The following is a 21,421-nucleotide window of genomic DNA, read 5'->3' as shown; positions in this document are numbered from 1 at the left end:
ATCCCGCGTATTCTATATTCATGAGAGCAGTATCTTTCTTGGACCCCGACCTACACTGGGTGGTCTGAGGCTGTCCTTGTTATGATCATATATATTAGTGTGGCATTAGCATTCTAGAGCTATTGATAACTCACTCATATTTGAACGCCTTTTTTGCAGTCTCCCCTCATAGTAGGGGCTTAGATCGTGGACAATAAAAGAGGTATCCTCTTTACTATTATAGAATTGAAAATAACTCTTTTTGACTTGAGGCTTATTTAATCATCTTTATAATTTTAAAATTATTTTTATCTTATTATTAGAAGTACCCCCAACTCCCCAAGCTACAACTAACAAGACCCATCCTCCATAGGCTACTGGCGGAGAGATTAGGATACGGAGACTTTGTGGAGTATCACGAAAAATTTAGACACGACACGAGGCCACTCTGAAAGTGCGGAGAGCCCGGGACATAAGGTTACTTCATAAGCTATTGCATGATAGAACCCTTCCTTCCCGAAGTCTAAGAAAAGGGCTTGCAGAATGATACTCCTCCCTCAACTATATACTAGGACCTAAGGGCTATGAAGTCTTCCAGAAACTAGTGGAGGACACTAATCCCTACGGTCCACCCCCCCAAGATGGAAATTGATAAATCAGACCCTTTCCTTTGTCACTTGAAACATAGCAAACGCGGGATCTAACCCAGAGGCTCTTACCGTCTTATTACCCAGCTGTAGTTGTATACATCTAGCATACTCAGTGGATGTTAATAACAAAATATATGAATAATCTTACTATTAGAAGAAGTAATGTCGGTTGAGTTGAAGGCTTTTCCGTGCGAATTCTACTCTTAGTCACCTAGGAATGCTGGGTCTGATTGGCTTGTTTTTATTCCTAGACGAGATGCTAGATAGGCATCCTCATAATTGAGAGAACACGCAATCACCCCGAGATCAATCGAAAGTAATCTATTAGATATTCCGTCGAATTGATTGCTTGGTTACTGACAAGCAGCTACAATAATCACGATCCCTGATAGTCACTAGCTGATATATAGCGAAAAGAGTTCCTTCACCTCAATTACCATGAGATAACTACGAAGTATATGCCTGGACTTGGCTGTCAGACACGTAGTGGCTTCCTCCCTTGCACCTATAGCCACTGCCTTCTCTGACCCAATCAAATCCAGCCTCACATTGTCCGATAGACTGCAAAACTTGTTGCACAGACTTGATTTTGTTCACCTGCTCGTCATATGCGCAGTATGACTCCTCCTTGATTGTGGTAGGCTCTTCAGCTTTGTTAGTCTGCATGCATGTAGCTTGCTCAGTGAAACAGGTTTGCGGCTTGTTTTCTGACATATGGTAACTGATTGACAGTCGAGCTGACTCTGTTTGGCGAAATGCTTCCATTATGTTGTGGGGATCGTTCATTTGCATAGCAGACTTCATCTGGAACATCTTTTGGAAAAAGAAATTAGCCCGCTCTACCGAGAGATTCAATCCATTGCCAGCCTGGCCACCGGGTATATTATTAGTGAGAACATCTGTTACCATCCAATCTGATAACGATCGTACGTCGTTGGCGTTTCTCCAATGATTCATGCTGCAAAGTATCTCGAATTGGTTTACGAAGCACTTCACGATTTGATCACTAAAGATACTGCTACCGATTCCGTTTTCCCCCAGCAATCGTTTGAGTAGAGTCAAACATTCCGAAGCGGAAAGGTTTTCGAAGATGATTTCTTTAAAAACAGAGCCGCTGATGCCATGCGCTTTCGACATGAGTGCTTCAATCTCGTGATATGGCCCAGCCAAGATTATAACAATCTTCTCACTATGCTTTTGTAAAAGTCGAACAAGCTCATTGATGGCCTCAGTAGCATACCCGCCTTCCATAAGCTGGTGGGCGTCGTCGATATATAAAACTCCTCCGAGACCTTTCATAAACTGTGATCTTGTTTTAGGAGCAGTGTGGCCCACGTGTTCACCAATAAAATCTGCTGCTGAACATTCAATGAATATCTTGTTGGTGGACAAGACTCCTAGATCGTGCAATAAAGTACTCATATACCGGGCAACCGTAGTCTTTCCGGTACCTAATACGATTAGCATCTAGTTCCTCTAGATGTGTTTAAAAGTAGCAAGAAGAGCACATCTGTTCAGACATGGCAATGGTACGAACCTGAAGGCCCTTTAAAAATAAACGACTTTGGGATGATCGAGGTAGTACCAAGTTTCCGTGATCTAGTAGCTTGAACTAGACTTTTATACTGTTCCAGTTGGAATATGACATCGTTCGATACTTTGTTTTGCAGAAAAGCTCTACAATTGGCAGAGGCTTGCTGTGCACGACCATGATTCGGGTCAAAATCCTCTTGGCTTAAGATCATATCATAGCCATAGTTAGATGCACCTGCTTTTGACTGTCTTTGTAGGTTATTTTCCGTGGCAGATGAGACAAGACTGTCAACCTCTCTTCCATTGCTGAAATCCTGGCGCATTCGAGCTCGGTTTAAGACCTCCATGGCAGCTTTCGAGCCCTCTGCTGTCGATTGCAAGTTTCGAGCCCCCAATTTTCGGTGCAGGATGTCCCAGAGTTGAGCTTGGCTAAAGTCTTCAAAACGAAATGGCTTGTCGGCGGCAAATCTTCCCGAAAGCCCGGGGTTGGCATTACGAAACATTTCCATCAGTCTATCTTCATAGCCAAGCAAAATCACGCAACGGTCTTCACCAGGCACGCTTTGTACTTCGGCAACAAGTGTATCGAGCACAGCGCCTCTGTATGTATCATTGCGCTTAGACGCTTCACCAGGATCCAGCATATAAGCTTCATCAATGATCAAGACCTTACCGACTGTTGCCGAAAGTATGGATTTCGTCTGTGCTTCTGATTTTCCGACAGCCTCGCCTATAAAGTCTGCAGGATTTTTTGTAACCACTTCTTGTATATTAGTCATATCATTCGACAGCAGGAAGAAGATGTCATAGAACGAATAGATATATATACGTACCCTCGCCATTGCTGAGGAAGCCCAAGTCGACTAGTATCTGGCCGTACAACTTCGCCACAGTGGTTTTACCAGTACCAGGTGACCCAACAAATATCCGATTCAAAGAGAAGCTCAAAGGTACCTGCTCGGCCATTTCTCGTCGATAGTTCATCTCAAGCGCTTCAAACATGTTATTAATTGATTTCTTCACCTCTTCCAGTCCGGTAAGCTGTTGAAGCTTTGCCCAAGCCGAGCTTGTCAATCTAACATCGGTAGGATTGGGTCCAAGAATATCCTCCTTGGTAAAAGTAAAAACTTCTTTGTCTGTCAGGTTTTTGCGTTTAGAAAGGCGTTTTGCTTGACGCTCCCAAATTTTGAGTAATACATTTTCCACAGCGCGGGCGTTACCGAATCCCTTCTTTCCTCGGCTGCGCGCAAGTCGACGAATAGCCACGCGCATGTATTTTCCATGCATTCCGTCCTCGACTCTCATCCTGCCTTTGTATTTTCTTTCAATTCGACCAACGAGAGTTTGTAGCAGCTCTTGATCAGTAAAATCCGCAAATTGAAGAGTATGAGGAATTCGGCTTTTTAACCCAGGATTGTGTGCAAAAAATGATTCGAGCTCTTCTTTATATCCCGCAAAGATGACAACTAAATTGCCGACATTGTTTTCAATCTCTGTAAGAATAATATCGAGAACTTGGCGACCGGCGTTGGGCACATGAGGAGCAGTTAGCTGATAGGCCTCGTCAACAAATAGAAAACCGCCATCTTTTAAACAGCCAGGTTCGAGGGAAGAAGTGGTGCGGACAAATGATGTAGGGTCATTTCCATCATCATCATCGTCGTCGTCAGAATGGCTACCTCGAGACGGTTGTTGAGCTCTTGTACTTAACAGACCCTGAAGTGGGCTAACTCCAGGTACCTCGAACAACTCCTTGACTTCTCTTGGCCCCATGCATACTAGTTGTGCACCAGATGTTTCTTTATATGATTTGGATTTTACAATGCCCATACACCGCAAAAATCTAGCGTATAGTCTAGCCACTGTAGTTTTTCCTATGATGGCCCCGTGAATAACGCGTTCTTACAAAGGACGGAAGAACAAGCTTACCTGTTCCAGGGTTTCCTTGGAAAACAGCATGCCACCGTTCTGTTCGGGGGTTCGTTCCTTGGAGAGAGCAGATACGAACACAACCTTCTATATTCTCAAACTGCTCTTTGACTTCTTTCAATCCAACCAACTTGTTCAGCTCTGCGAGGACCTTATTCTTGGGCGTTTCGCGTTTTCTTCGATTCACAGATCCCATTATTTCTTGGCTCTTGTTTTACTTTAATTGATCAATTCAGTATTGTATCATCAGGACTCGTCCGTCGAGACGCGGGGTTTAGATAAAAAGGCGCAGGCGGCGTTACACACGTGGTCGTACCGAATTCTGGGAAGAGTTCAATCGCAGAGCCGGATTCTGGAGATTTGTTCACGAAGGGAGTGTATTGAAAACAATAAAATAAGTCAAGCTCGTGTAGCGCCAGGCATTAAACATTCACTGAAATATAACAAATGATCAAAAGATCAAGTGAAACAACATTTATTGAGCGATGAGTGTTTGCGTGCGGAAAAACTACGACACAAAATACTCCTGGAGATTGATCTGAGTCGACAATTCATGACGCAGCGTGAAATTCTATCCAATAATATGTCACTCTGCCGTAGTTATTCTATTCGTTATATATTAAATATATATTTATGTGCACCTGCAACTGAGTCGTGGATCCGGAGCTGGACCAAGAACTCTTGGGTATGAATAGTAGTTGGGCCTAAAGACTAACTCATGATGCTCATAATCGGTGACACAGATATCAGCTCTGTTGGTCCCTTTTCCTAAGTTACAACTTCTTTTCAATGATGTGTACGGAATTCGAGTCATGCAGCCCCGCGACATGCCAGTATCGGACCATTAAAACGCTGCCAGCTCTTCGTGTGACAATGCACTGCAAGCCACTTGCCCTCACTTTCGACCATTCGAAAGCGCCGCCCCATTCAATGACCGAAATGCTACGGCCACCGCACATTCATTGCCATTAGTAGTTAAGTAGTGGATATTCTCGATCCAATGCTCCTGCAAAGCACACGTCATCAGCGCAGGCAGTGTCGCAACCAAGCTATGCGGCTCTTATACTTTGGTGCTGCGAAAGGTCATTCGATGCCATACCGGTACAAAACACCATGCGATGCTGCCCTTGCACCATTCTTACATACCTTATTCGCGACTTAGCATTGGAGGGTTACATTCCCATCTCTTTGCCACTACCAACGCAAAATTGTGTCCGTGGAATTTACTTAGTATTCCTTTCCTCCTCTCTTTCTTTTATTAGATCTAGGGTTACGAACCAGCCACTTTTCTCATCACTATTTATACTACACCGCATGTTCATTGCCCTTTAAAGAAACGGGTCACCACGTATTGGAAGCGCTTGGCGGGTGTCATCAGGCTGGCAGAGTGCCCGCCCTTGTATGTAGTGTTTTAGTCGAGCATTTACAACCCCCCTCTTTATCCTACCAATTAAACGTGCATAATGGCCTAATATAATTCATTGGTAGAGCCATACATGTACCCACAAATCCCTCATTGCTCCGCCATGTGAGTGGAAATAGCTGCGTTGGGGCTGCATACATCAATCTTTCTCTCACACTGGCTTGAAGAGCCGCATACATGTATCTTCTTGAATGCAGCAGCCTCGACTACCGAGTATAGCTGACTGAGTTTGATATGGGAGGATATTTTCCATTATGTCGCTTTCAACAGCGCCTGCATAGAATATGTTTGTTCAATTGACGTCTCTCACAACTATTATTACCATGCCCCGAATCTAGTTTAATTATATCCCAGCAATTCAATAAGATCGATTCTGTCTTTGGCCACCGCCCAGCCCAAGATATTCTGTCCATGATGATTTTTCGCCTCAATACTTGCTCCCTTTTCAATGAGTAGTTGAATAACATGCTGTTGGCCACTTATTACTGCTCGCCAAAGAGGTGTAAGGCCAAACTCGTCAATCATCTCTAGATCAAGGCCCTTCTGAAGTAGTCTTTTGATAGTGGTGATGTTCCCTTCGACAATTGCATCGAACAAAACCGTACGGTTGGTACTGGAATACTCGTCCATAGGGAAAGTCTGACCCCTTTTGATACCGGGGGATGGACCAGAGTCGTCGTCATTTGAGAGCGGCTGTGTTGGAGCAAAGTCGGTAGTGTTGAATCGAGTGCCACGGTCATCATTTGCATACCCCTTGCATTCTATTCCATCTTGGGGAGTAAATGGTTGAGTTTTTAATGCAGCTTCAATGCCCTGCTTTTGAGCCAATATTTCAAGAGAAGACCCTCCATGTTGAAGCAACATTTCCATGAACTGTTGAAACAGCTGATCTTTATTGCGAATTTCTTCTCCAGATTCCAGATAAGTCCAGTCTGAATGCTTCAATTTGGGCTTATCGGGTGCTAATAATAGAGCGATGATAAAGTCAGCCGATATTTCAAACCTTTAAGCGTGTATAATGACGTACTAATCGGAGGAGAACTAGAATAAAACTCGCTTGGAAGATCTGAATAATAGTCTGCATCTCTTGATTTGATAGCTTCTGGCTCGACTACCTCTGCGTTCCCGAAGATTTTAGGCGCTAATACTACAGGGATGAAAAAATAAGCAAAGACCGCAAAACTTTGCACGCATATAAGCACGTACCAGGTGGAGAGGAACTGGCCGCATATTCTCTCGAATTTTGAATAATACCGGAAGTAATTGAAGCTGATTGAAGCGATTAGCTTATCATCTCAGCAGAGTTATGCGTCTTTGAGAATCATCTTACCTGGCGCTGGCTGAAGTCTGTGAATTTCATACTCGGGGACAACTCCCAAATATGTCTTTGCGCATGCTGCTGCAACAGCTGCAGCATAGTTTTGCCACTTATCGTTCGCATGTGAGTCTGCGTAGTCACAGATCCCTCGGATGACAACGCAGGGAAAATCATTCATTAGCCCTGCAGCCTCCATCTCTATGCAAAAGAGGTTTTTGTTATATTCCTTATAGAGTTGGTCTCGACGCCTGGAATCTTTGACTTTTTTGTTTCCTGATGCGATTAAACCATAGTGGACCGTTGGATAGATACTCCTGGGCTCTCTTTTAATCATCCTTTCCTTGTCGCAGCCACTGCAATCTTTTGCATCGCTCACATGGTTGTAATCCGATTCAAATAGAATATCTTCGAGAGCTTCTAGCTTCAAAAATCCTTTGTCAATGCCATTTAGATGACTGCGCATTGTTGGCGAAGTGTCTGGGTCAGCTTCGAAGCTTGATAAAGCTGTAAGCCCAGCTGTCGGTGGGCCAGTTAGACACCCTTGTCTTTTAAAGCCATTGTATTCTTCCTTGCCCTTATCCCACTGGATAACGCCCCCATTTGTATCAGTTGGAGAACAGATAACCACATCTCCGAGTCGAGTCTTGTCCGGAATGCCACCCCCAACTCCGACCATCAACGTCAGCCTAATCTTGGGAAAAGTAGATAACATTTGAGCTGCAACTGTTGCTGCGTTATTGTTATCAGCCCTGCCTTTGGGCAAGCCTGCGATAACGACATTATGTTTACCGATTCTTCCAAGATTGTATGCATTGTGATCATTTGCTGAGTTGGGGAGATCTTTATGCCTGTCGTCGAGCATGTATATCGCCGCTGTTCGCTCAATTGATAGAGCACAAACCCACCCAATGGTGTACTCTCCGTGTGTTAGACGCGGTCGCTCACCCATAGTCGCTTTATCCTTTTAGAATGATACTGACTTGAAAAGAGATTATGGTCTTGCGGCTGAAACTTGAGTTTAGTGTTGTGATTGCTCTATATATACTATGAGTAGAATAGCCGTACCATAAGCAACTGTATACTATACATTTGATAAAGCCTAAGCTCACTAATATTGGACACAGCTTCCATAAAATCTAGAATACATTCAATACCTCTAGAATTGTGGGCGATTGAATGCAGGCAGAAGTCACATTTCCCTTGAGATTTGCGGTGTAATCCTTACGGCGGATGCATTGGAAGCGAGTGCGGTACCCGGCTATCCAAATTTGTCACATGGCATCAGGTCTCGTTGTGAGAAGAAATTTGAAATGAATACGTGGACCAAGGAGAACTTTACAAGTCATCGGTCGGATTCGCGCTACTCATATTAGGTTGAGGTATAAAGTGAAGGTTAGAGCATGTTGCATGCTCTTCTGCCTATCCAGCCAATGTTTGCATCCAAAAAGATCAAATGCACCATGTCGGTGATGCGTTGGAAACATTTACACGACGTCAGGCTCTATAATACACCAAACTGAGGACATGTAGTGTTTATGCGGTGACGCCCCATAGTGGGTGTACTTGCGTTCACCCAATAGTCTAACCCCCACTCAAAGAGTGATGCCCTTTTATTAAATGCATAGGAACCCGTTACGGTATGGCTATAGATGCTTTGCGACGAACCGAACTTTTACGGTACAATGGAACCATCTAGCAACTGCGGTATGGCATACTTTCTGTCCTTTTCCTCATGTGCATTTTGCAAAGCCCAACCACGCTAATCTGAAATCATGCCTTTCAATGTTCTTTACTTACTACCGCTTTTTAGTAATGACGTCCAACTACGCTTAGTATACATAAGCTGTTGTTTATCTCAGCTATATTGTATATCCAGAGGCTAAAACTTGACTCCTGTAAATAGTTCAGCCTTCTTATCCTCATACAATACCCGACTTCATTATCTCTTTAATGAAAAATTTTTTTATTGATCTTAAGTACTGTTTGGTAAGCCGTAAATAATTCATTAAATATTCTAAACCATGACATCATTTAATCTTCCAAGAAGCTGGAGCAGGCTACTGGGACTGGTTGGGTATATAAGAGCACATGAGCTTATTTTGTTGAGCTGGCAATGCAGCAGGCCACACATGTGTGAATGCCCGAGCCTGTTATGCATGTTACGCTTGTAAGCGGCACCTCCCAGAATTTTCTCTATAGCCTACCTTATCTTCGGAATACCACTCGTCGTAGTGCTGCAACTTTAGGCATGGAGATCTTCTGGTGTTGGCTTATAGAGCACTCATGGTATATTATATACCGAGCCTAAATTCTGCTTTTAAATTATTAAATGACGTCCAAGATTGACGACTCTCTTCCGTATACAACCTGATACAAGATACATGCTGAATCTTGTATGTGCTAGATCCAGTTAATGGCTATTTCAATGTCCGTAAACTGCGGATTGAATAATAATTTGGAAAGCCGGCATTACATGGACATAGATACCTAAAATTCTCTGCCATCCAAAAGTTTTGTGCCGGATCAAGCGGCTGTTAGTGTTGACAAATAGGTGGCACCAGCCTATCTACAAAATAGATCCATGGACGTTTTGGGCTCTTGCGTGCGGCGCAAGTATAGCAGGTATTAGGCCTATACATTGCTACTAGCATATAGAAAGCGGGTACATGGCGGGGAAAGGGGCGACTTGTGCTGCAGCGCGGTCAGTCGTTCGCCTGAAGTAACGTTGGTAAGCATTCCCAGAAAGCTTGACAACCCAAGTTAAATTGCAAGTGCAGATATATCAATTAATATAGACCGTTTTAATTACACGCATAAGAATATGCCACTTGACAGCTCTCCAAACAATTGCGAGATTCACAACAGCCTTCCAACGAACTAGACTAGGATTCGTGATTTTAGGCTTCAACGCGTGCGAAGCACAATCGACATCCCACTGTTTACTCCTCCTTATCTCTGGGGTACAGGACCCGGCTCATTGACCTGACAACTCCGCCCTGAGAAGTGGGGTCTGAGGCCGTCTTAGCTTCAGGGCCTCATCAAACAAACGCACGACTCCAACTTGGCATCGCAACCATCAGCTGTGAGGAGCTCTTCCATCGCCATCTCCTCGCCATTACCATCTTTCATTGGGTTTAATACTGTAGCGAGAGCCGTAGCGCGACTACCTGTCACCATGCTGAAGTCCATCTGTACCAGCTCGCTGCTCCTGCTGAGCACGGGCTTTATCTCCACCAGCTCCGCGTTCCAGGAAGCGCAAGTCCATCTCACCGCTGGAGCCAAGCAGCATCAAGTTGACCCGGCCATTCTTGCTGCTCTGGAGAAATATCCTGACCCTGTTGATGCCTTTGTTGCGCTGCATCCCGAGGCCGCTGAACAGCTGGCTGAGCCGCGCTTGCTGCGCGTCTTTGGCGAATCAAGTGCTCGGTGGATGACAGAAGGAGACAAGATGCGCCTCAAACGCCAGGGAAAGCAATTCACCGATATTACTGGTCACGAGGACTTCTACAAAGAGCAAGTTAACGCATTGGCTGGTAAAGCTCGTAAGTTTGAATGCTTAAAGATAAACGCGCCTAGAGTTGGCTTGGCAATTGCTAATAATATCACGCAGACTTGCCCAAGCTCAGCCATCATGGACTTGTGAGATCTTTGTTGCCTCTTGTCTCTATTGATAAGATGCACGATGTACTCGAGCACATGACAAGCTATTATACACGATACTTTAACAGTGTCACTGGCGAGCGAAGCTCGCAGTGGCTTCACGATCATATTGCCGAGGTATGAGTCGCCTGCATTCTTAATGTTATTATTGCTCAACCACACCGGCTTGCTAATGACCTTACTAGATCATCAAGAATGCCCCGTTCCATACTCACATATCTCTCGAGTTTTTTACCCATACATTCCCTCAATCTTCCATTATTGCTCGATTTGAGCCCAAAGTGAGAGATTTCTCGCAGCCATTGACCATTATCGGCGCACACCAGGACTCGATGAACTACCTATTCCCGCTACTTCCTGCTCCCGGTGCAGATGATGATTGCTCTGGTACAGTGAGCATTCTCGAGGCTTTCCGTGTTCTCGCAGAGAGCGGGTTCGTTCCTACTAATGGACCAGTTGAGTTCCATTGGTATGCTGCCGAGGAAGGCGGTTTGCTGGGCAGCCAGGCCGTTGCGCGATATAAGAAAGAGTCAGGAGCTAAAATCGGCGCCATGATGGAGTTTGTAAGTATACCAGGATCCATTCGACCAAGAATTCGGAGTATTAATTCTTCGCTTAGGATATGACGGCGTTTATTGCCAAAAATGCCACCGAGTCTATTGGATTCATCAAGACTGAGGCGGATGCGCCGTTGACGAGCTGGGCAGCGGCGCTGGCCAACGAATATATTTCCATTCCTGCCGAAATATTCACGCTACCTGCGTAAGACTGATTCCCATTTTCAGATTCTCGTGGTGTGCCATTGTAACTAACGAGACCAGTGGTGCTGGTTCGGACTACATGTCTTATACTCAGCTTGGCTACCCCGCTGCCTTTGCGTCGGAAGGCAATCCCGCCGCTGGTGAATACGACTCGTATATTCATACTGATAAGGACACAATGAACGTTGATGATGAGACTGGAACCTTCTCCATTGAGGTAAGTAAACCCCGAATGCTTTCGCAGAGAAATTTACTAATGTCGCCCTAGCACATGGCACGCTTTTCTGAGCTTGCCATTGCATTCGTCATTGAGCAGGCTGGCTGGAACAACAAGTGGAGGTAAAGAAGGCGTGGCTGGCTACTTCACTCCATTAAGTTATTTATTAGTACACTTTCTCCAGTCATCTCTCTGTAATAGACATCACGATATCTGGGCTGCTCTATCGGTGTCATTTTTATCTTGTTCTGGCAATGCGATATTGTAGACATGAGATGCGATAGGACTCGTGCCCGCTTCAGATAGGGTATTCTTGTAGGACTCAGTGTAAGTTCAAGTGGAGCGACTCAACTGCTCGCTTGAAATGAGATGAGAGCTGGTAGATGTGTGGAGCGTTTATGGACTGATGCGGAGGAAGATGTTGATCGTTGTCACTGAGTGAATATTTTACCGAGAGGTGGCCGAGTGGAGGAAATAGATGGACATTCCAGTAATTTGCAAGCCAATATCGCAAACACGCAAACTTTTTTCCCCAGCTCCCGCCAAGGTAAAGATGTCTCAATCTAGACTTATGGTAACGGTACCACTATTCGCTTAGGCAGCAGGACAAAAAAAGGCGACGGATGACCGGCTCATATGCCTCAAACAGCATGTCGGGGGATCCGTGACTTGTAATAGGAGCATGATTAGCGCGCCAGAAACTTTCACAGTCGCGTGGAACTGGAGACCTTCCTAATTAGTGCTTCGTATTTTGAAGCATACCTGTGCAACAGCAGCTCGTTAATAAACTATAACCCTTGACGAACACATGAATATGCACAAACGCCTCGGTTTATAAAGCTTTAAATTGCCCCAAGATCCATGTAACTGTACTGGAGAGGTTATAAGCTTTTTATAAGAGTGAGATCTCCCCCGCTAGCGGCATAGATCTGCAATCACCTACCTGCAGTCAACATGAAAGTTATAGGCCTCAGCTTACTCGCTCTGTCCGCGACCTACGCGTCGGCAGCCGCACAGTACACCGGGGGCGATACATCTGGTTGCGGCAAGAGTCACTGGTTCAACGGCATCACGCAGTACCGCATAATCAAATCAAGTGGCGTAGATCGCAGTTACGGAATACATCTACCGTCAAATTACTCTAAGAATAACCAGTATCCAACTATTCTAGGTTTCCATGGCTCAAGCAGTATTGGTCTCTTCTTCGAGGCTGATACTGGCCTCGATAGCTCCAAGTATATAGGAGACAAGATCATGGTATATCCGAACGGGCTCGGGGGAGCATGGGCTGGTGCAAATTATTCCAAAGCCTCAGTCCAAGAAGATCTTCAGTTCGTTTGGGATATGTTGGTGGACTTGAGGCGAAATTACTGCATTGACAGTGCCCGGATCTACGCTACTGGCCTGTCTATTGGCGGCGGTTTTGTTGATACCATTGCTTGCAATGCCACTGTTGGCGGCGAGTTTGCGGCTTTCGCCCCTGCATCCGGGTCTTTCTATACCAACAACGATGCCAATCATGAAAACTGTGAGCCTGCTCGTGTGCCTGTGCCAATTCTCGAGTTCCATGGGGGCGCCGATACAGATGTCAAATATGATGGTGGCGAAGGCGAAGGAGGCATTGAGCCCGCCATTCCAGATTGGTGAGTCGCTACATATGCCCTCAGTACGATAGCGTTCGTGCGGCTTTGTGATTTTATGCTAATGTTTATATCTATAGGCTGAGCTGGTGGGCGCAACGAAACCAGTGCGAAGAGAAATACGATCAAGAGGACCTATTTGATGACGACGTTCACCACCTTAGCTGGACGTGCAATGGCCAGACTGGTGTGGTACAACATTACAAGACTGATGATCAGAGTATGACCTCTATTGATTTCTACTTTCTTATTCATAAGCCCAATTGAACTGACACAATTGTATTTAGAGCACGACTGGGCTTCGACAGAGATCAACTTTTCTCAAATAGCAGCGGGAGACTTGCCAACACATATATCGGCCAGTGCTATCATACAGGATTTTTTCATGGCGTTCACTCGTCCGGAAGCTTAGATGTACTAATAGAGATTTGGAAATTACGCTTGGTAATAACTTCAGAATTTTGCCGTTTTGTGAAGTGAAGTCTTAGAGTCTGATGCAAAGATTATGTCGAAAGTGTTCTCCAAAATCGCCATCACTCGAATATGAACCGAGCATTTTTTCCGACATTCATCTACAAAAGGAAGGAGTTGTTGGCTCGCATTTTTGACATGGTCATTTAAACAGTATTTCTTCTTAATCAAGAAGATCTATGGCGCTTTCATAATTAGCAGTGTAACGCTACAATTAAACTCGGAGATTTTATAAAGAGGCCCCACTAACGAGAGAGTATGGCCTTATACGGCATCACCTTTTTGCTCAGCACACTCTTTTGTATATATATAATATGTTGCGAGCTACTTTTCACTTTGCAGTATTGCTCAGGTTCGTGTTTAGGGTTGCCAGTAAAGTTTCACAATGGCTGTCGGAGGACTCTTCGCAGAGCAGGGGACCTTGGCACTTGGTCGCAGCTAGCGGGAATTGAATGTAACTCTAGGCCACCTCAAAGAAATGCTGCAGAGGCAGCAAATATGTAATTATCCTGTCGAAAACAAGACCATGGCTAATTAGCACCCTGAATTCTTTGAGAATAGATCTAAATGAAATGTTTGCTTACTTAAAATTTGTATTAGTGAACAGACATCAGATCACTTTACACGCTTATGGTTTTGTAACGGTGCGGTGGCTGCTGAGGTCAGATGCTGTGAAACAGGGCATTCATAAAAAACATCTTATAATATGAAGTGGTCCCTAAATTCCTACTGAAAAAATATGTCTGTTAAAAAGATTATAATTGAAGAATATCTTAGACGTGTTCTACCTGAAACTGAATTCCTTTAACCTTTCTAATTTTTGCCTCAACCTTCGGGCATATATGTCGCAAGGTGAATATATATGGCTTCTACACATGTTATGGACGCTGGCAGAGAAGCTGTATGTTTATCTTCTGTTTATATGAGAACGAAACGGTGACTAAATTTGATAATTGTAGGCCTTGATCCTTCACAAAAAGCTAGGTCCTGATAAGGTGATCTTTTCTGGCGATGATCATGATGCTCATCGGGGCTTGGGCAAACGTGGTCCTTTTTTCTACATGTTAGCTCAGGCGGAAGAGATCACTCCTGTTTGCAGTGTTTTCCCAGCGGATACCGAAGACGTAGTCTCAATTATTGATATTGTACGGGAGGCTGGGGCTACATTTGCCGTCAAGTCTGGTGGCCATAGCACCTATAGCTCTGGTTCTAACGCCGAGACTGGCATCAATATCAATCTAAGTCGGCTAAAAGATATTAATATTTCTGAAGATCGGAAATTTGTTACTGTGGGAAGCGGCTGCAGATTTGGCGAGATTTATAGCGAGCTGGAGAATCTCAATCTTGGCTGTGTTGGAGGAAGGGTTTCGAGCGTTGGGGTCGGAGGACTTGTTTTGGGAGGTATGATGTATCATTCCAAGCCCTCAACCCGCTTCTGAATATCACACTAATTGGTCCATGAACTATAGGTGGTCTCTCTTTCTTTTCTTCCGAAAGAGGCCTTGCGTGCGATAATGTCATAAGCTACGAGGTAAGAATTCGCTTCTTTGAGTCGTAATTGGCACAGGCTAAAAATAGGTAAAGCTCGTTCTTGTCAACGGCCAAGTGCTAAAAGTCACTCGTGAATCATATCCTGACTTATTCTGGGCTATGAGAGGCGCTGGCTTGTGTTTTGGAATTGTTACTCGTTTCGAGCTTAAAACTTTCGAAATGGGAAAGATTTGGGGAGGTTCCCGAACATATGCTCACGAGCATGAGATGGCAGTCCTTGACAACTTTAGCAGGTTTGTTCAAATAGAAGCCGTGGACGATCCTTTGGCACACTCTTATATCGTTGGAATCGACGCTGCAAAAGACGGTAACTGCGTTTATAGTGTGACCATGTCGCACGGAAGCCCCAAAGAACCCCCAGCTTTTGATGACTTTAAGCAGCTTACGCCCCTTGATTCCACGACTCAAACTCGTACCTTGAAGAGTCTGTGCGACGAGCTTGATACTCACATGGAACCAGGAGTTAGGTATCTAAGCATCGACAAGCACAGTTATTTAATGAGCAAAGTGCTAATGAGCTTTCTCAGGTACCATGCTCCCGCACTGACCATTAAGTATGATCGAGGAACATTGAAGGAAATCATTAATCTCTATGCCAAAGGAGTAGAACTTTTAAAAGACCAGGATGATTTTGCACCAGCATTCGTATGCCAGCCCTTACTCCCTAATATGCTGCCAAAGGACGACATCGGCAATGCAATGGGGATTAAGGCCGAGGATGGGCCATTGATTCGTAAGTTGGGAATAAAATCTCTGACAATACGTAACTGTCTATTGACGTGTAATTTAATAGTATTCACTCCCGTTTGGAGGTGGACTAACATTAAGCACGATGAATCAATCTACAAGGCAGTAAATGTATTCATGGAAAAGGCTGAAAAGGCAGCCAGAGCTCGTGGCACATTCCACAGGTACAGAGTGCTTAACTATTCGGCCGCCTATCAAGACATTTATGGTGGATATGGCGAAGAAAACCGGAAGCGCCTTTTGGAGATTAGAGCCAAATATGACCCGGACGATATAATGTCGAAGCTTCGCCCCGGTATTATACAGCTCCTGCCTAAAAGGAGTGATGATGTGTAATAGGGTCCTTGATGGTAAATCTTTGCATTAACTCTCACTATAATCATCATTTGTGAGAGAAGGCGGAAATACACTGCTATTATAGGGATGGACTGGTTGGTTGTGGACTTCGCACGGGGACTCCAGGTGGGCAGTGCGTATAACGGAACAGTTCTAGTAAATGGTTCCGTCACATAAGATAAATAAATATATCTAATATTGTTGAACAAAGTTACTTTTCCTCCCAGAGACTCACGTTAAAGCATATAAATATTTATTAAACTCATCGATAATCCTTCTATGATTTGCGCCGCGACCCTTCTAGAAGTGCATCTCTATACGCATCTGCTACTTTGTGCTGTTGTTTCTTGTATCAGTTGATTGCCATGGATATTCTTGCATCTGATGGATATCTTTATAGCTTTCAACCCTATCAGAAATTGTTTGTGTTATAACGGTAGACACTGGAATAATATTTCTTTCATATCCCTGGGTTCCTTCATGTGCTTTCTCTTGTGGAGATGATGTGACAATTTCTGGTAATTTGTACTGGCACTGTTCTTGGTGGTTCCATTCTGGGCTATTTTCTCTTTCTTTTAAAACATAATCTCTTGATGTTACTGAAAAGTTTCGGGGGCGGAGAAGTGACATGGATCGAAGAGAAGAATAGAGCCTGCTCTGCGAGAATATTTTAAGCCACCAACTATACACGCCTGGTGCGCAGCTGACAATAATTGTTCCAAAAGTGTCTACATATCTGTAACGATCTTAGCATTAACCCTTGCGTTGTGAGCGCTTAGCATCAGACGTGTGAACTTACGCGGTGATAGATACATTCGCTCCATTCCAGGTTGGGTCGCCAGTGCTGTTCAACACAATAATTCTATAAGCGAGTCCAACAGTACTTGTAACAATGATACTACCCAGGATATACCGTTGTTAGCAGGTTGATTCAGATTTTCCAGGATGTAGATAATGAAACGTGGGAGAACGAAACATACGCAAAGCCTATTAGAAACACGATGAACAGACCGCGCTTCTTATTCTTGTCCATATTAAGATTCGCAATAATAGGGAAAGGTAGGATAAAAATGGCAATGTCGATCAACAGTGTGCAAACGCCCACGGCGACAGTCACAGGCGCACCTGTACCGCATCTGATCATGAGCTTGAAATTCCAAACCTCGTGGCCATGCGGAACGCATAGCACTGCGAATAGGCCTGCGTGTGTGATTGCTCCCATGGAAAGCAAGACGAAGAGAGCATAGCAGGCAATTCTAACCCACCGAACGCTGCCAAATACTCGGATGAAAAAGGCCAAGATAGAAGCTTTAGAGAGCCAGTTGCCTGTGGCACCGAAAAACTGAGATACCACATGCCTCTGTGCAGATAGAAAAAAATTTACAGGATCAGTTTTTATTATTATACTTCTTTTAGACATACATACCTTTAGCACCCAAGGCGAGACTACGCTTACAGGTAGATCCCAAGCGTGCCTTCCTATACCTCTTTCCAGATCTTTTGATGAATCATATGAAGATAAGCATCATAGTCATAATAAGTGAATGGTGAAAATGTTCATGATATAGAGTAAAGTTGGCTTACTGGCAGTCAGCAGTCCCCAGTACACCAGCACTGTTATCTCTGATCCGAGGCAAAAGCCTAAAAGTATTAGATGGAAATATTATACTCAAAAACAGAAGAAACTTCTGCTTCTCTACTCACAATCGTCTAGGGATAGACGTCCGATGTTTTTGTAGGAGGCATAGAGACGCAAGGTGACAATGATCACGCTCAAGGCAATGATAATAGATCCGATAGATACGTTGACGGGGGCCAATGAGGGACCGCTCATAAAGTTTGGCGGGCTACCATCTGGTTTTGGAGCAAGTGGTACCATTGACGGATCCATGTTGCGATAAAAATGAATTGCGTTACCAGAAAGCTAGCAAGCAAACGAAAACTTCTCTTTGCTATTAGCACGGAGCGACGTGAGGCATAGGAATTCTTCGGTAGAGCTGTTATATCCAAATAAAAAATTATTAGATGAGAGGTGCGTGGATAGGCCAAAACATTCCTTTTTGTCTTACCCGAAATAAACCACCACATCCCGATTTGGCCCCCGTGACATATGAAGGAATCTTGGCGTAGGGAAAAGAAGTGAGATGGCTACAGCTATGCCATGTCTAGTATGGAGCCACAAGGATTCTGCGTATGGATGACACATATCTATCTGGATGTTGTGTTACCTGAACTCAATGCGAGGTAATACGAGGTAAGCTTGATCCAGATCCTCATGCGACTAGCTATGCAAGGGAGATCTAGATGTACATATGGCTGAATGCCTGATATAATTATTCTTGGCTGGAGCATCTTTCTCCAAGGAAGGAAGTGATCTTCCAACCTGCAAATGGACCATCAGGGGGATTCGGAGTTACAGCCTTCGACATGTTTCTGAGTACATGACGTAGAAGATGAACATCAGACTGAGATGCGAAGGAACTTGGTAACCAAGTGATTGTGGTTCAAGTCCCAAATGTCAATTCTTTGTGCCTTGGCAGGGGCTTTGAGACGAACACGTGCTGCTGGCTATACGAGGACTCATCCATGGGAATGGGAACATATGTGTTCTTACTTCTCATAGGACGACAGAATTCAGCCTTGCTCACCTTTGGTATCCTACGGGCGATTTGATTAGTACGCTGCTTTGTTCATATAAAAGCAATGAAGCTTCCAGAATGCACTTTCAAGACACAAATGTCGTGCAGCGGCGCTCAATACTGCATTTAGCTTAACTTAGTATCATAGTACTTCTCTGCGAATACGCATTCATCTATCTCTGTTATATACCTCTTCCGAATCATGGATCAATTACTCTCTTTTGTCTTTGGCAGCATCTTTATTTCCTTATTCTTTATGCCTATATCGTCTAAAAAATATAGTCATTCATGGAGTTCAGCCAACTCAGGCATTTTGGCATATATGCCAAACATATTTTCGGGAGTAAAACAGCGTTTCAATGCCTGGATGTTTCTTTTCAGAGGTCCAAGTATGATCCAAGAGGCATATGAAAAAGTAATTGTTTTCTTTTGGTCCCAATCTCTCCTATCTTGGTCAATATTCTGACCTAAATTATAGGCCGACGGAAATCCATTTTGGATTGAAGCTCCCGAGAATCGGTACCTCGTAGTCTCGTCATGGGATCATATCAAGGAGATTGACGCCGCCTCAGAGGATGTGCTCTCTCTCCAGGCCGCCGCCAAAGAGATCTTACAGCCGCGGTATACGATGCAAAACTTCAATTGGTTTGATAGGAAAGGGGCGGATGGCATGCCACTTGTCAGAACACTAAGAACTCTTCTCACGAACCACCTCCCCGATATCTTGCCAGATCTCCGCCGGTCTATGTCTGTTCTACTTGATCGCGCGCAAAGTCCACAACCGGTTGTTAACGGTAAGGCATCACACAGATATTGTATCGAAATGCCCTATTAACAGTTGAAAAGGATCTTACATTTCACCGGTATTTCCAATAATAATTGAAGCAATATCTCTGACGAATGCAGCCGCTTTCTTCGGAAGCGAGCTTAGTAAGTTGTTCAATGATAATTTTGAGCATAATTCTTTCAGTGACTAATACTTCATGATTGTCAGGCCACGATAAAAAATTTATGGCGGGAGCGATCGGTTTCATCGAACAAACTCTTTTAGCTGCAGAAGCCATACGCGTGCTTCCCAAAGCCATCGCACCGTAAGAAATATTCTGCGTATTCACAAATCATTTCTAACATTGGTAAAAACAGCTTTATTGGTGGTATGATAACAAGGAACCTTGGCTCGGGTAAGACCATATACGATGCATTGATCCCTATTGCCGAGGAACGACTGGAGGAAAGAGCGCGAAAGAAACTCGGACACGTCGTTCCTGAACACGTATGTGCCTACCTCCTTGATACAGAACTGTAATAATGTTTCAGGCTGACAAGTATGACAGCATGACTGCATACAATGGGTCATGGAATGCTCGCCGCGGTCAAAGCCATGGTCTGCGGAGAGGATAGTCCATGAGCTTATGGCCCTTTGGTTCGGCTCAGTGCATATAACGTCAACGGTAATAAGTATCTTCACCCTACTCACCATCTTTAAAACTAAAATAGTATCATGTTAGACCGCTTGCTTTGCTCTTCATCACCTCTGCCTTCACCCAGAGTACATTGAACCTTTGAGGGACGAAATTGAAAGTACTGGTTGGGCCCAATTCGAACAATCGGGAGGTAAGACCTTCCCACTGCTTGACAGCTTCATGAAAGAATCGGCCCGGATCAATCCTGTAGAGTCAGGTAAGCCTCAAGATCACGCCCTGGGCATATTCCAACACCGTTGAATAACGAGTGACAAATATTTTAGTGAGCTCTCGTCGCATGGCTCTGAAACCTTTTGAGCTGTCCGACGGCTCCAGAGTCGAGGCAGGTGAATGGATCTGCACTGCTGCTCGAGGTATGATGTTGGACGCGCGTTATTACACCGCTCCACAAGAGTTTCAAGGTTTTCGATTCGTTGATCCTAGCGTCCTTGAGAAAAAGTTTCCTTCTCATCCAGGTGTTGTAGCTTCACAGCTGCAAGGGACGCCATCCAACTTCACAGACATTGGTGACTGGCAACTATGGGGCACAGGGCGTTCTGCATGGTGAGTACATTTGTATACACCACCCTCATCCCGAAACTGAGACAGTTAGGCTGACACTAGGAACTAATGTACACAGCCCTGGCCGATTCTATGCGACTGCAGTCATGAAAACACTCCTTGCATTGTTTATTACCAAGTATGATATGCAGCTTGAAGAGAAGGCCGCTACCCGATACTTTGCCTGGCGCACTTTCATATACCCGTATGCAAGTACCAAAATGATTCTCCGTCCTCGTGCTGCTCTATAATCTTCTTCCGTTATTTTTTTCAAGAAAAATAAAGGATGAGATGAATATACTAGCCTGACAGTAGTAGCTAGAGCGTTTTTCTTTGGTTTTCGTATAGCTATAGAATAGAATGTTTAAATGAAGTAGTATTGCCTTCTTTTTCTTTTTCTGACACAATCACATGGCTCCTTGTAAGCGACATACCAGAAGGCGGAGTGAGTGACACAACCCCTGGCTTTTTTAACTAAGACATGTGCATGCAGATACAAAACCAACAGGACGAGTGTGTGCATGCAGCTGCCTGTTTGTTGGA

General features: G+C 44.4%; 7 protein-coding genes across 9 annotated transcripts; 4 read left to right on the top strand and 3 right to left on the bottom strand.

The window, feature by feature from the left end:
• Window positions 1-928: 928 nt before the first annotated feature.
• Window positions 929-4,582, bottom strand: TrAFT101_005491 (uncharacterized protein). The gene is made up of 4 exons (XM_066127494.1): window positions 4,092-4,582; window positions 2,996-4,036; window positions 2,167-2,922; window positions 929-2,080 (listed from the first exon to the last, which is right to left on the bottom strand). Exons 1-4 carry the CDS (start codon window positions 4,285-4,287, stop codon window positions 1,077-1,079), a joined length of 2,997 nt encoding a protein of 998 aa, XP_065983605.1. The 5' UTR covers window positions 4,288-4,582; the 3' UTR covers window positions 929-1,076.
• Window positions 4,583-5,705: 1,123 nt separating this feature from the next.
• TrAFT101_005490 (uncharacterized protein) lies at window positions 5,706-8,123 on the bottom strand. The gene is made up of 5 exons (XM_024910151.2): window positions 7,898-8,123; window positions 6,845-7,837; window positions 6,721-6,783; window positions 6,542-6,661; window positions 5,706-6,476 (listed from the first exon to the last, which is right to left on the bottom strand). Exons 2-5 carry the CDS (start codon window positions 7,779-7,781, stop codon window positions 5,854-5,856), a joined length of 1,743 nt encoding a protein of 580 aa, XP_024757309.1. The 5' UTR covers window positions 7,782-7,837; window positions 7,898-8,123; the 3' UTR covers window positions 5,706-5,853.
• A 1,884-nt stretch (window positions 8,124-10,007) lies between these two features.
• TrAFT101_005489 (uncharacterized protein) lies at window positions 10,008-11,596 on the top strand (the record flags this gene model as incomplete). The annotated part of the gene is made up of 6 exons (XM_024900921.1): window positions 10,008-10,374; window positions 10,443-10,609; window positions 10,678-11,055; window positions 11,112-11,254; window positions 11,314-11,470; window positions 11,522-11,596. The coding sequence occupies 6 exons, from the start codon at window positions 10,008-10,010 to the stop codon at window positions 11,594-11,596; spliced, it is 1,287 nt and encodes a 428-aa protein (XP_024757310.1).
• Window positions 11,597-12,424: 828 nt separating this feature from the next.
• On the top strand, window positions 12,425-13,522 carry TrAFT101_005488 (uncharacterized protein; the record flags this gene model as incomplete). Its single annotated transcript, XM_024900951.1, has 3 exons — window positions 12,425-13,113; window positions 13,191-13,330; window positions 13,398-13,522. The coding sequence occupies 3 exons, from the start codon at window positions 12,425-12,427 to the stop codon at window positions 13,520-13,522; spliced, it is 954 nt and encodes a 317-aa protein (XP_024757311.1).
• Window positions 13,523-14,461: 939 nt separating this feature from the next.
• Window positions 14,462-16,215, top strand: TrAFT101_005487 (uncharacterized protein; the record flags this gene model as incomplete). Its single annotated transcript, XM_024906205.2, has 6 exons — window positions 14,462-14,482; window positions 14,541-14,982; window positions 15,051-15,112; window positions 15,166-15,599; window positions 15,660-15,865; window positions 15,926-16,215. The coding sequence occupies 6 exons, from the start codon at window positions 14,462-14,464 to the stop codon at window positions 16,213-16,215; spliced, it is 1,455 nt and encodes a 484-aa protein (XP_024757312.2).
• A 116-nt stretch (window positions 16,216-16,331) lies between these two features.
• TrAFT101_005486 (uncharacterized protein) lies at window positions 16,332-18,207 on the bottom strand. 3 transcript variants are annotated; one of them, XM_024908689.2, is made up of 6 exons: window positions 17,920-18,207; window positions 17,800-17,856; window positions 17,642-17,712; window positions 17,196-17,575; window positions 17,015-17,113; window positions 16,332-16,951 (listed from the first exon to the last, which is right to left on the bottom strand). In XM_024908689.2, the coding sequence occupies exons 1-6, from the start codon at window positions 18,104-18,106 to the stop codon at window positions 16,543-16,545; spliced, it is 1,203 nt and encodes a 400-aa protein (XP_024757313.1). In that variant the 5' UTR covers window positions 18,107-18,207; the 3' UTR covers window positions 16,332-16,542. The 3 variants fall into 3 exon arrangements, with proteins under 3 accessions (XP_024757313.1, XP_065983604.1, XP_065983603.1); XM_066127492.1 differs by having other exon boundaries at window positions 17,642-17,856; XM_066127493.1 differs by having other exon boundaries at window positions 17,196-17,856.
• Window positions 18,208-18,898: 691 nt separating this feature from the next.
• Window positions 18,899-21,273, top strand: TrAFT101_005485 (uncharacterized protein). Its single transcript, XM_024900955.2, has 9 exons — window positions 18,899-19,269; window positions 19,333-19,648; window positions 19,701-19,784; window positions 19,849-19,945; window positions 19,998-20,127; window positions 20,189-20,305; window positions 20,363-20,534; window positions 20,602-20,881; window positions 20,958-21,273. Exons 1-9 carry the CDS (start codon window positions 19,057-19,059, stop codon window positions 21,127-21,129), a joined length of 1,581 nt encoding a protein of 526 aa, XP_024757314.2. The 5' UTR covers window positions 18,899-19,056; the 3' UTR covers window positions 21,130-21,273.
• The last annotated feature ends 148 nt before the right edge of the window (window positions 21,274-21,421 follow it).

The sequence above is a fragment of the Trichoderma asperellum genome, chromosome 3, assembly GCF_020647865.1.
Source record: "Trichoderma asperellum chromosome 3, complete sequence".
NCBI classification, from domain to species: domain Eukaryota; kingdom Fungi; phylum Ascomycota; class Sordariomycetes; order Hypocreales; family Hypocreaceae; genus Trichoderma; species Trichoderma asperellum.
The sequence above is the reverse complement of the archived record's forward strand: the minus strand, read 5'-3'. Positions and strand labels throughout refer to the sequence as shown.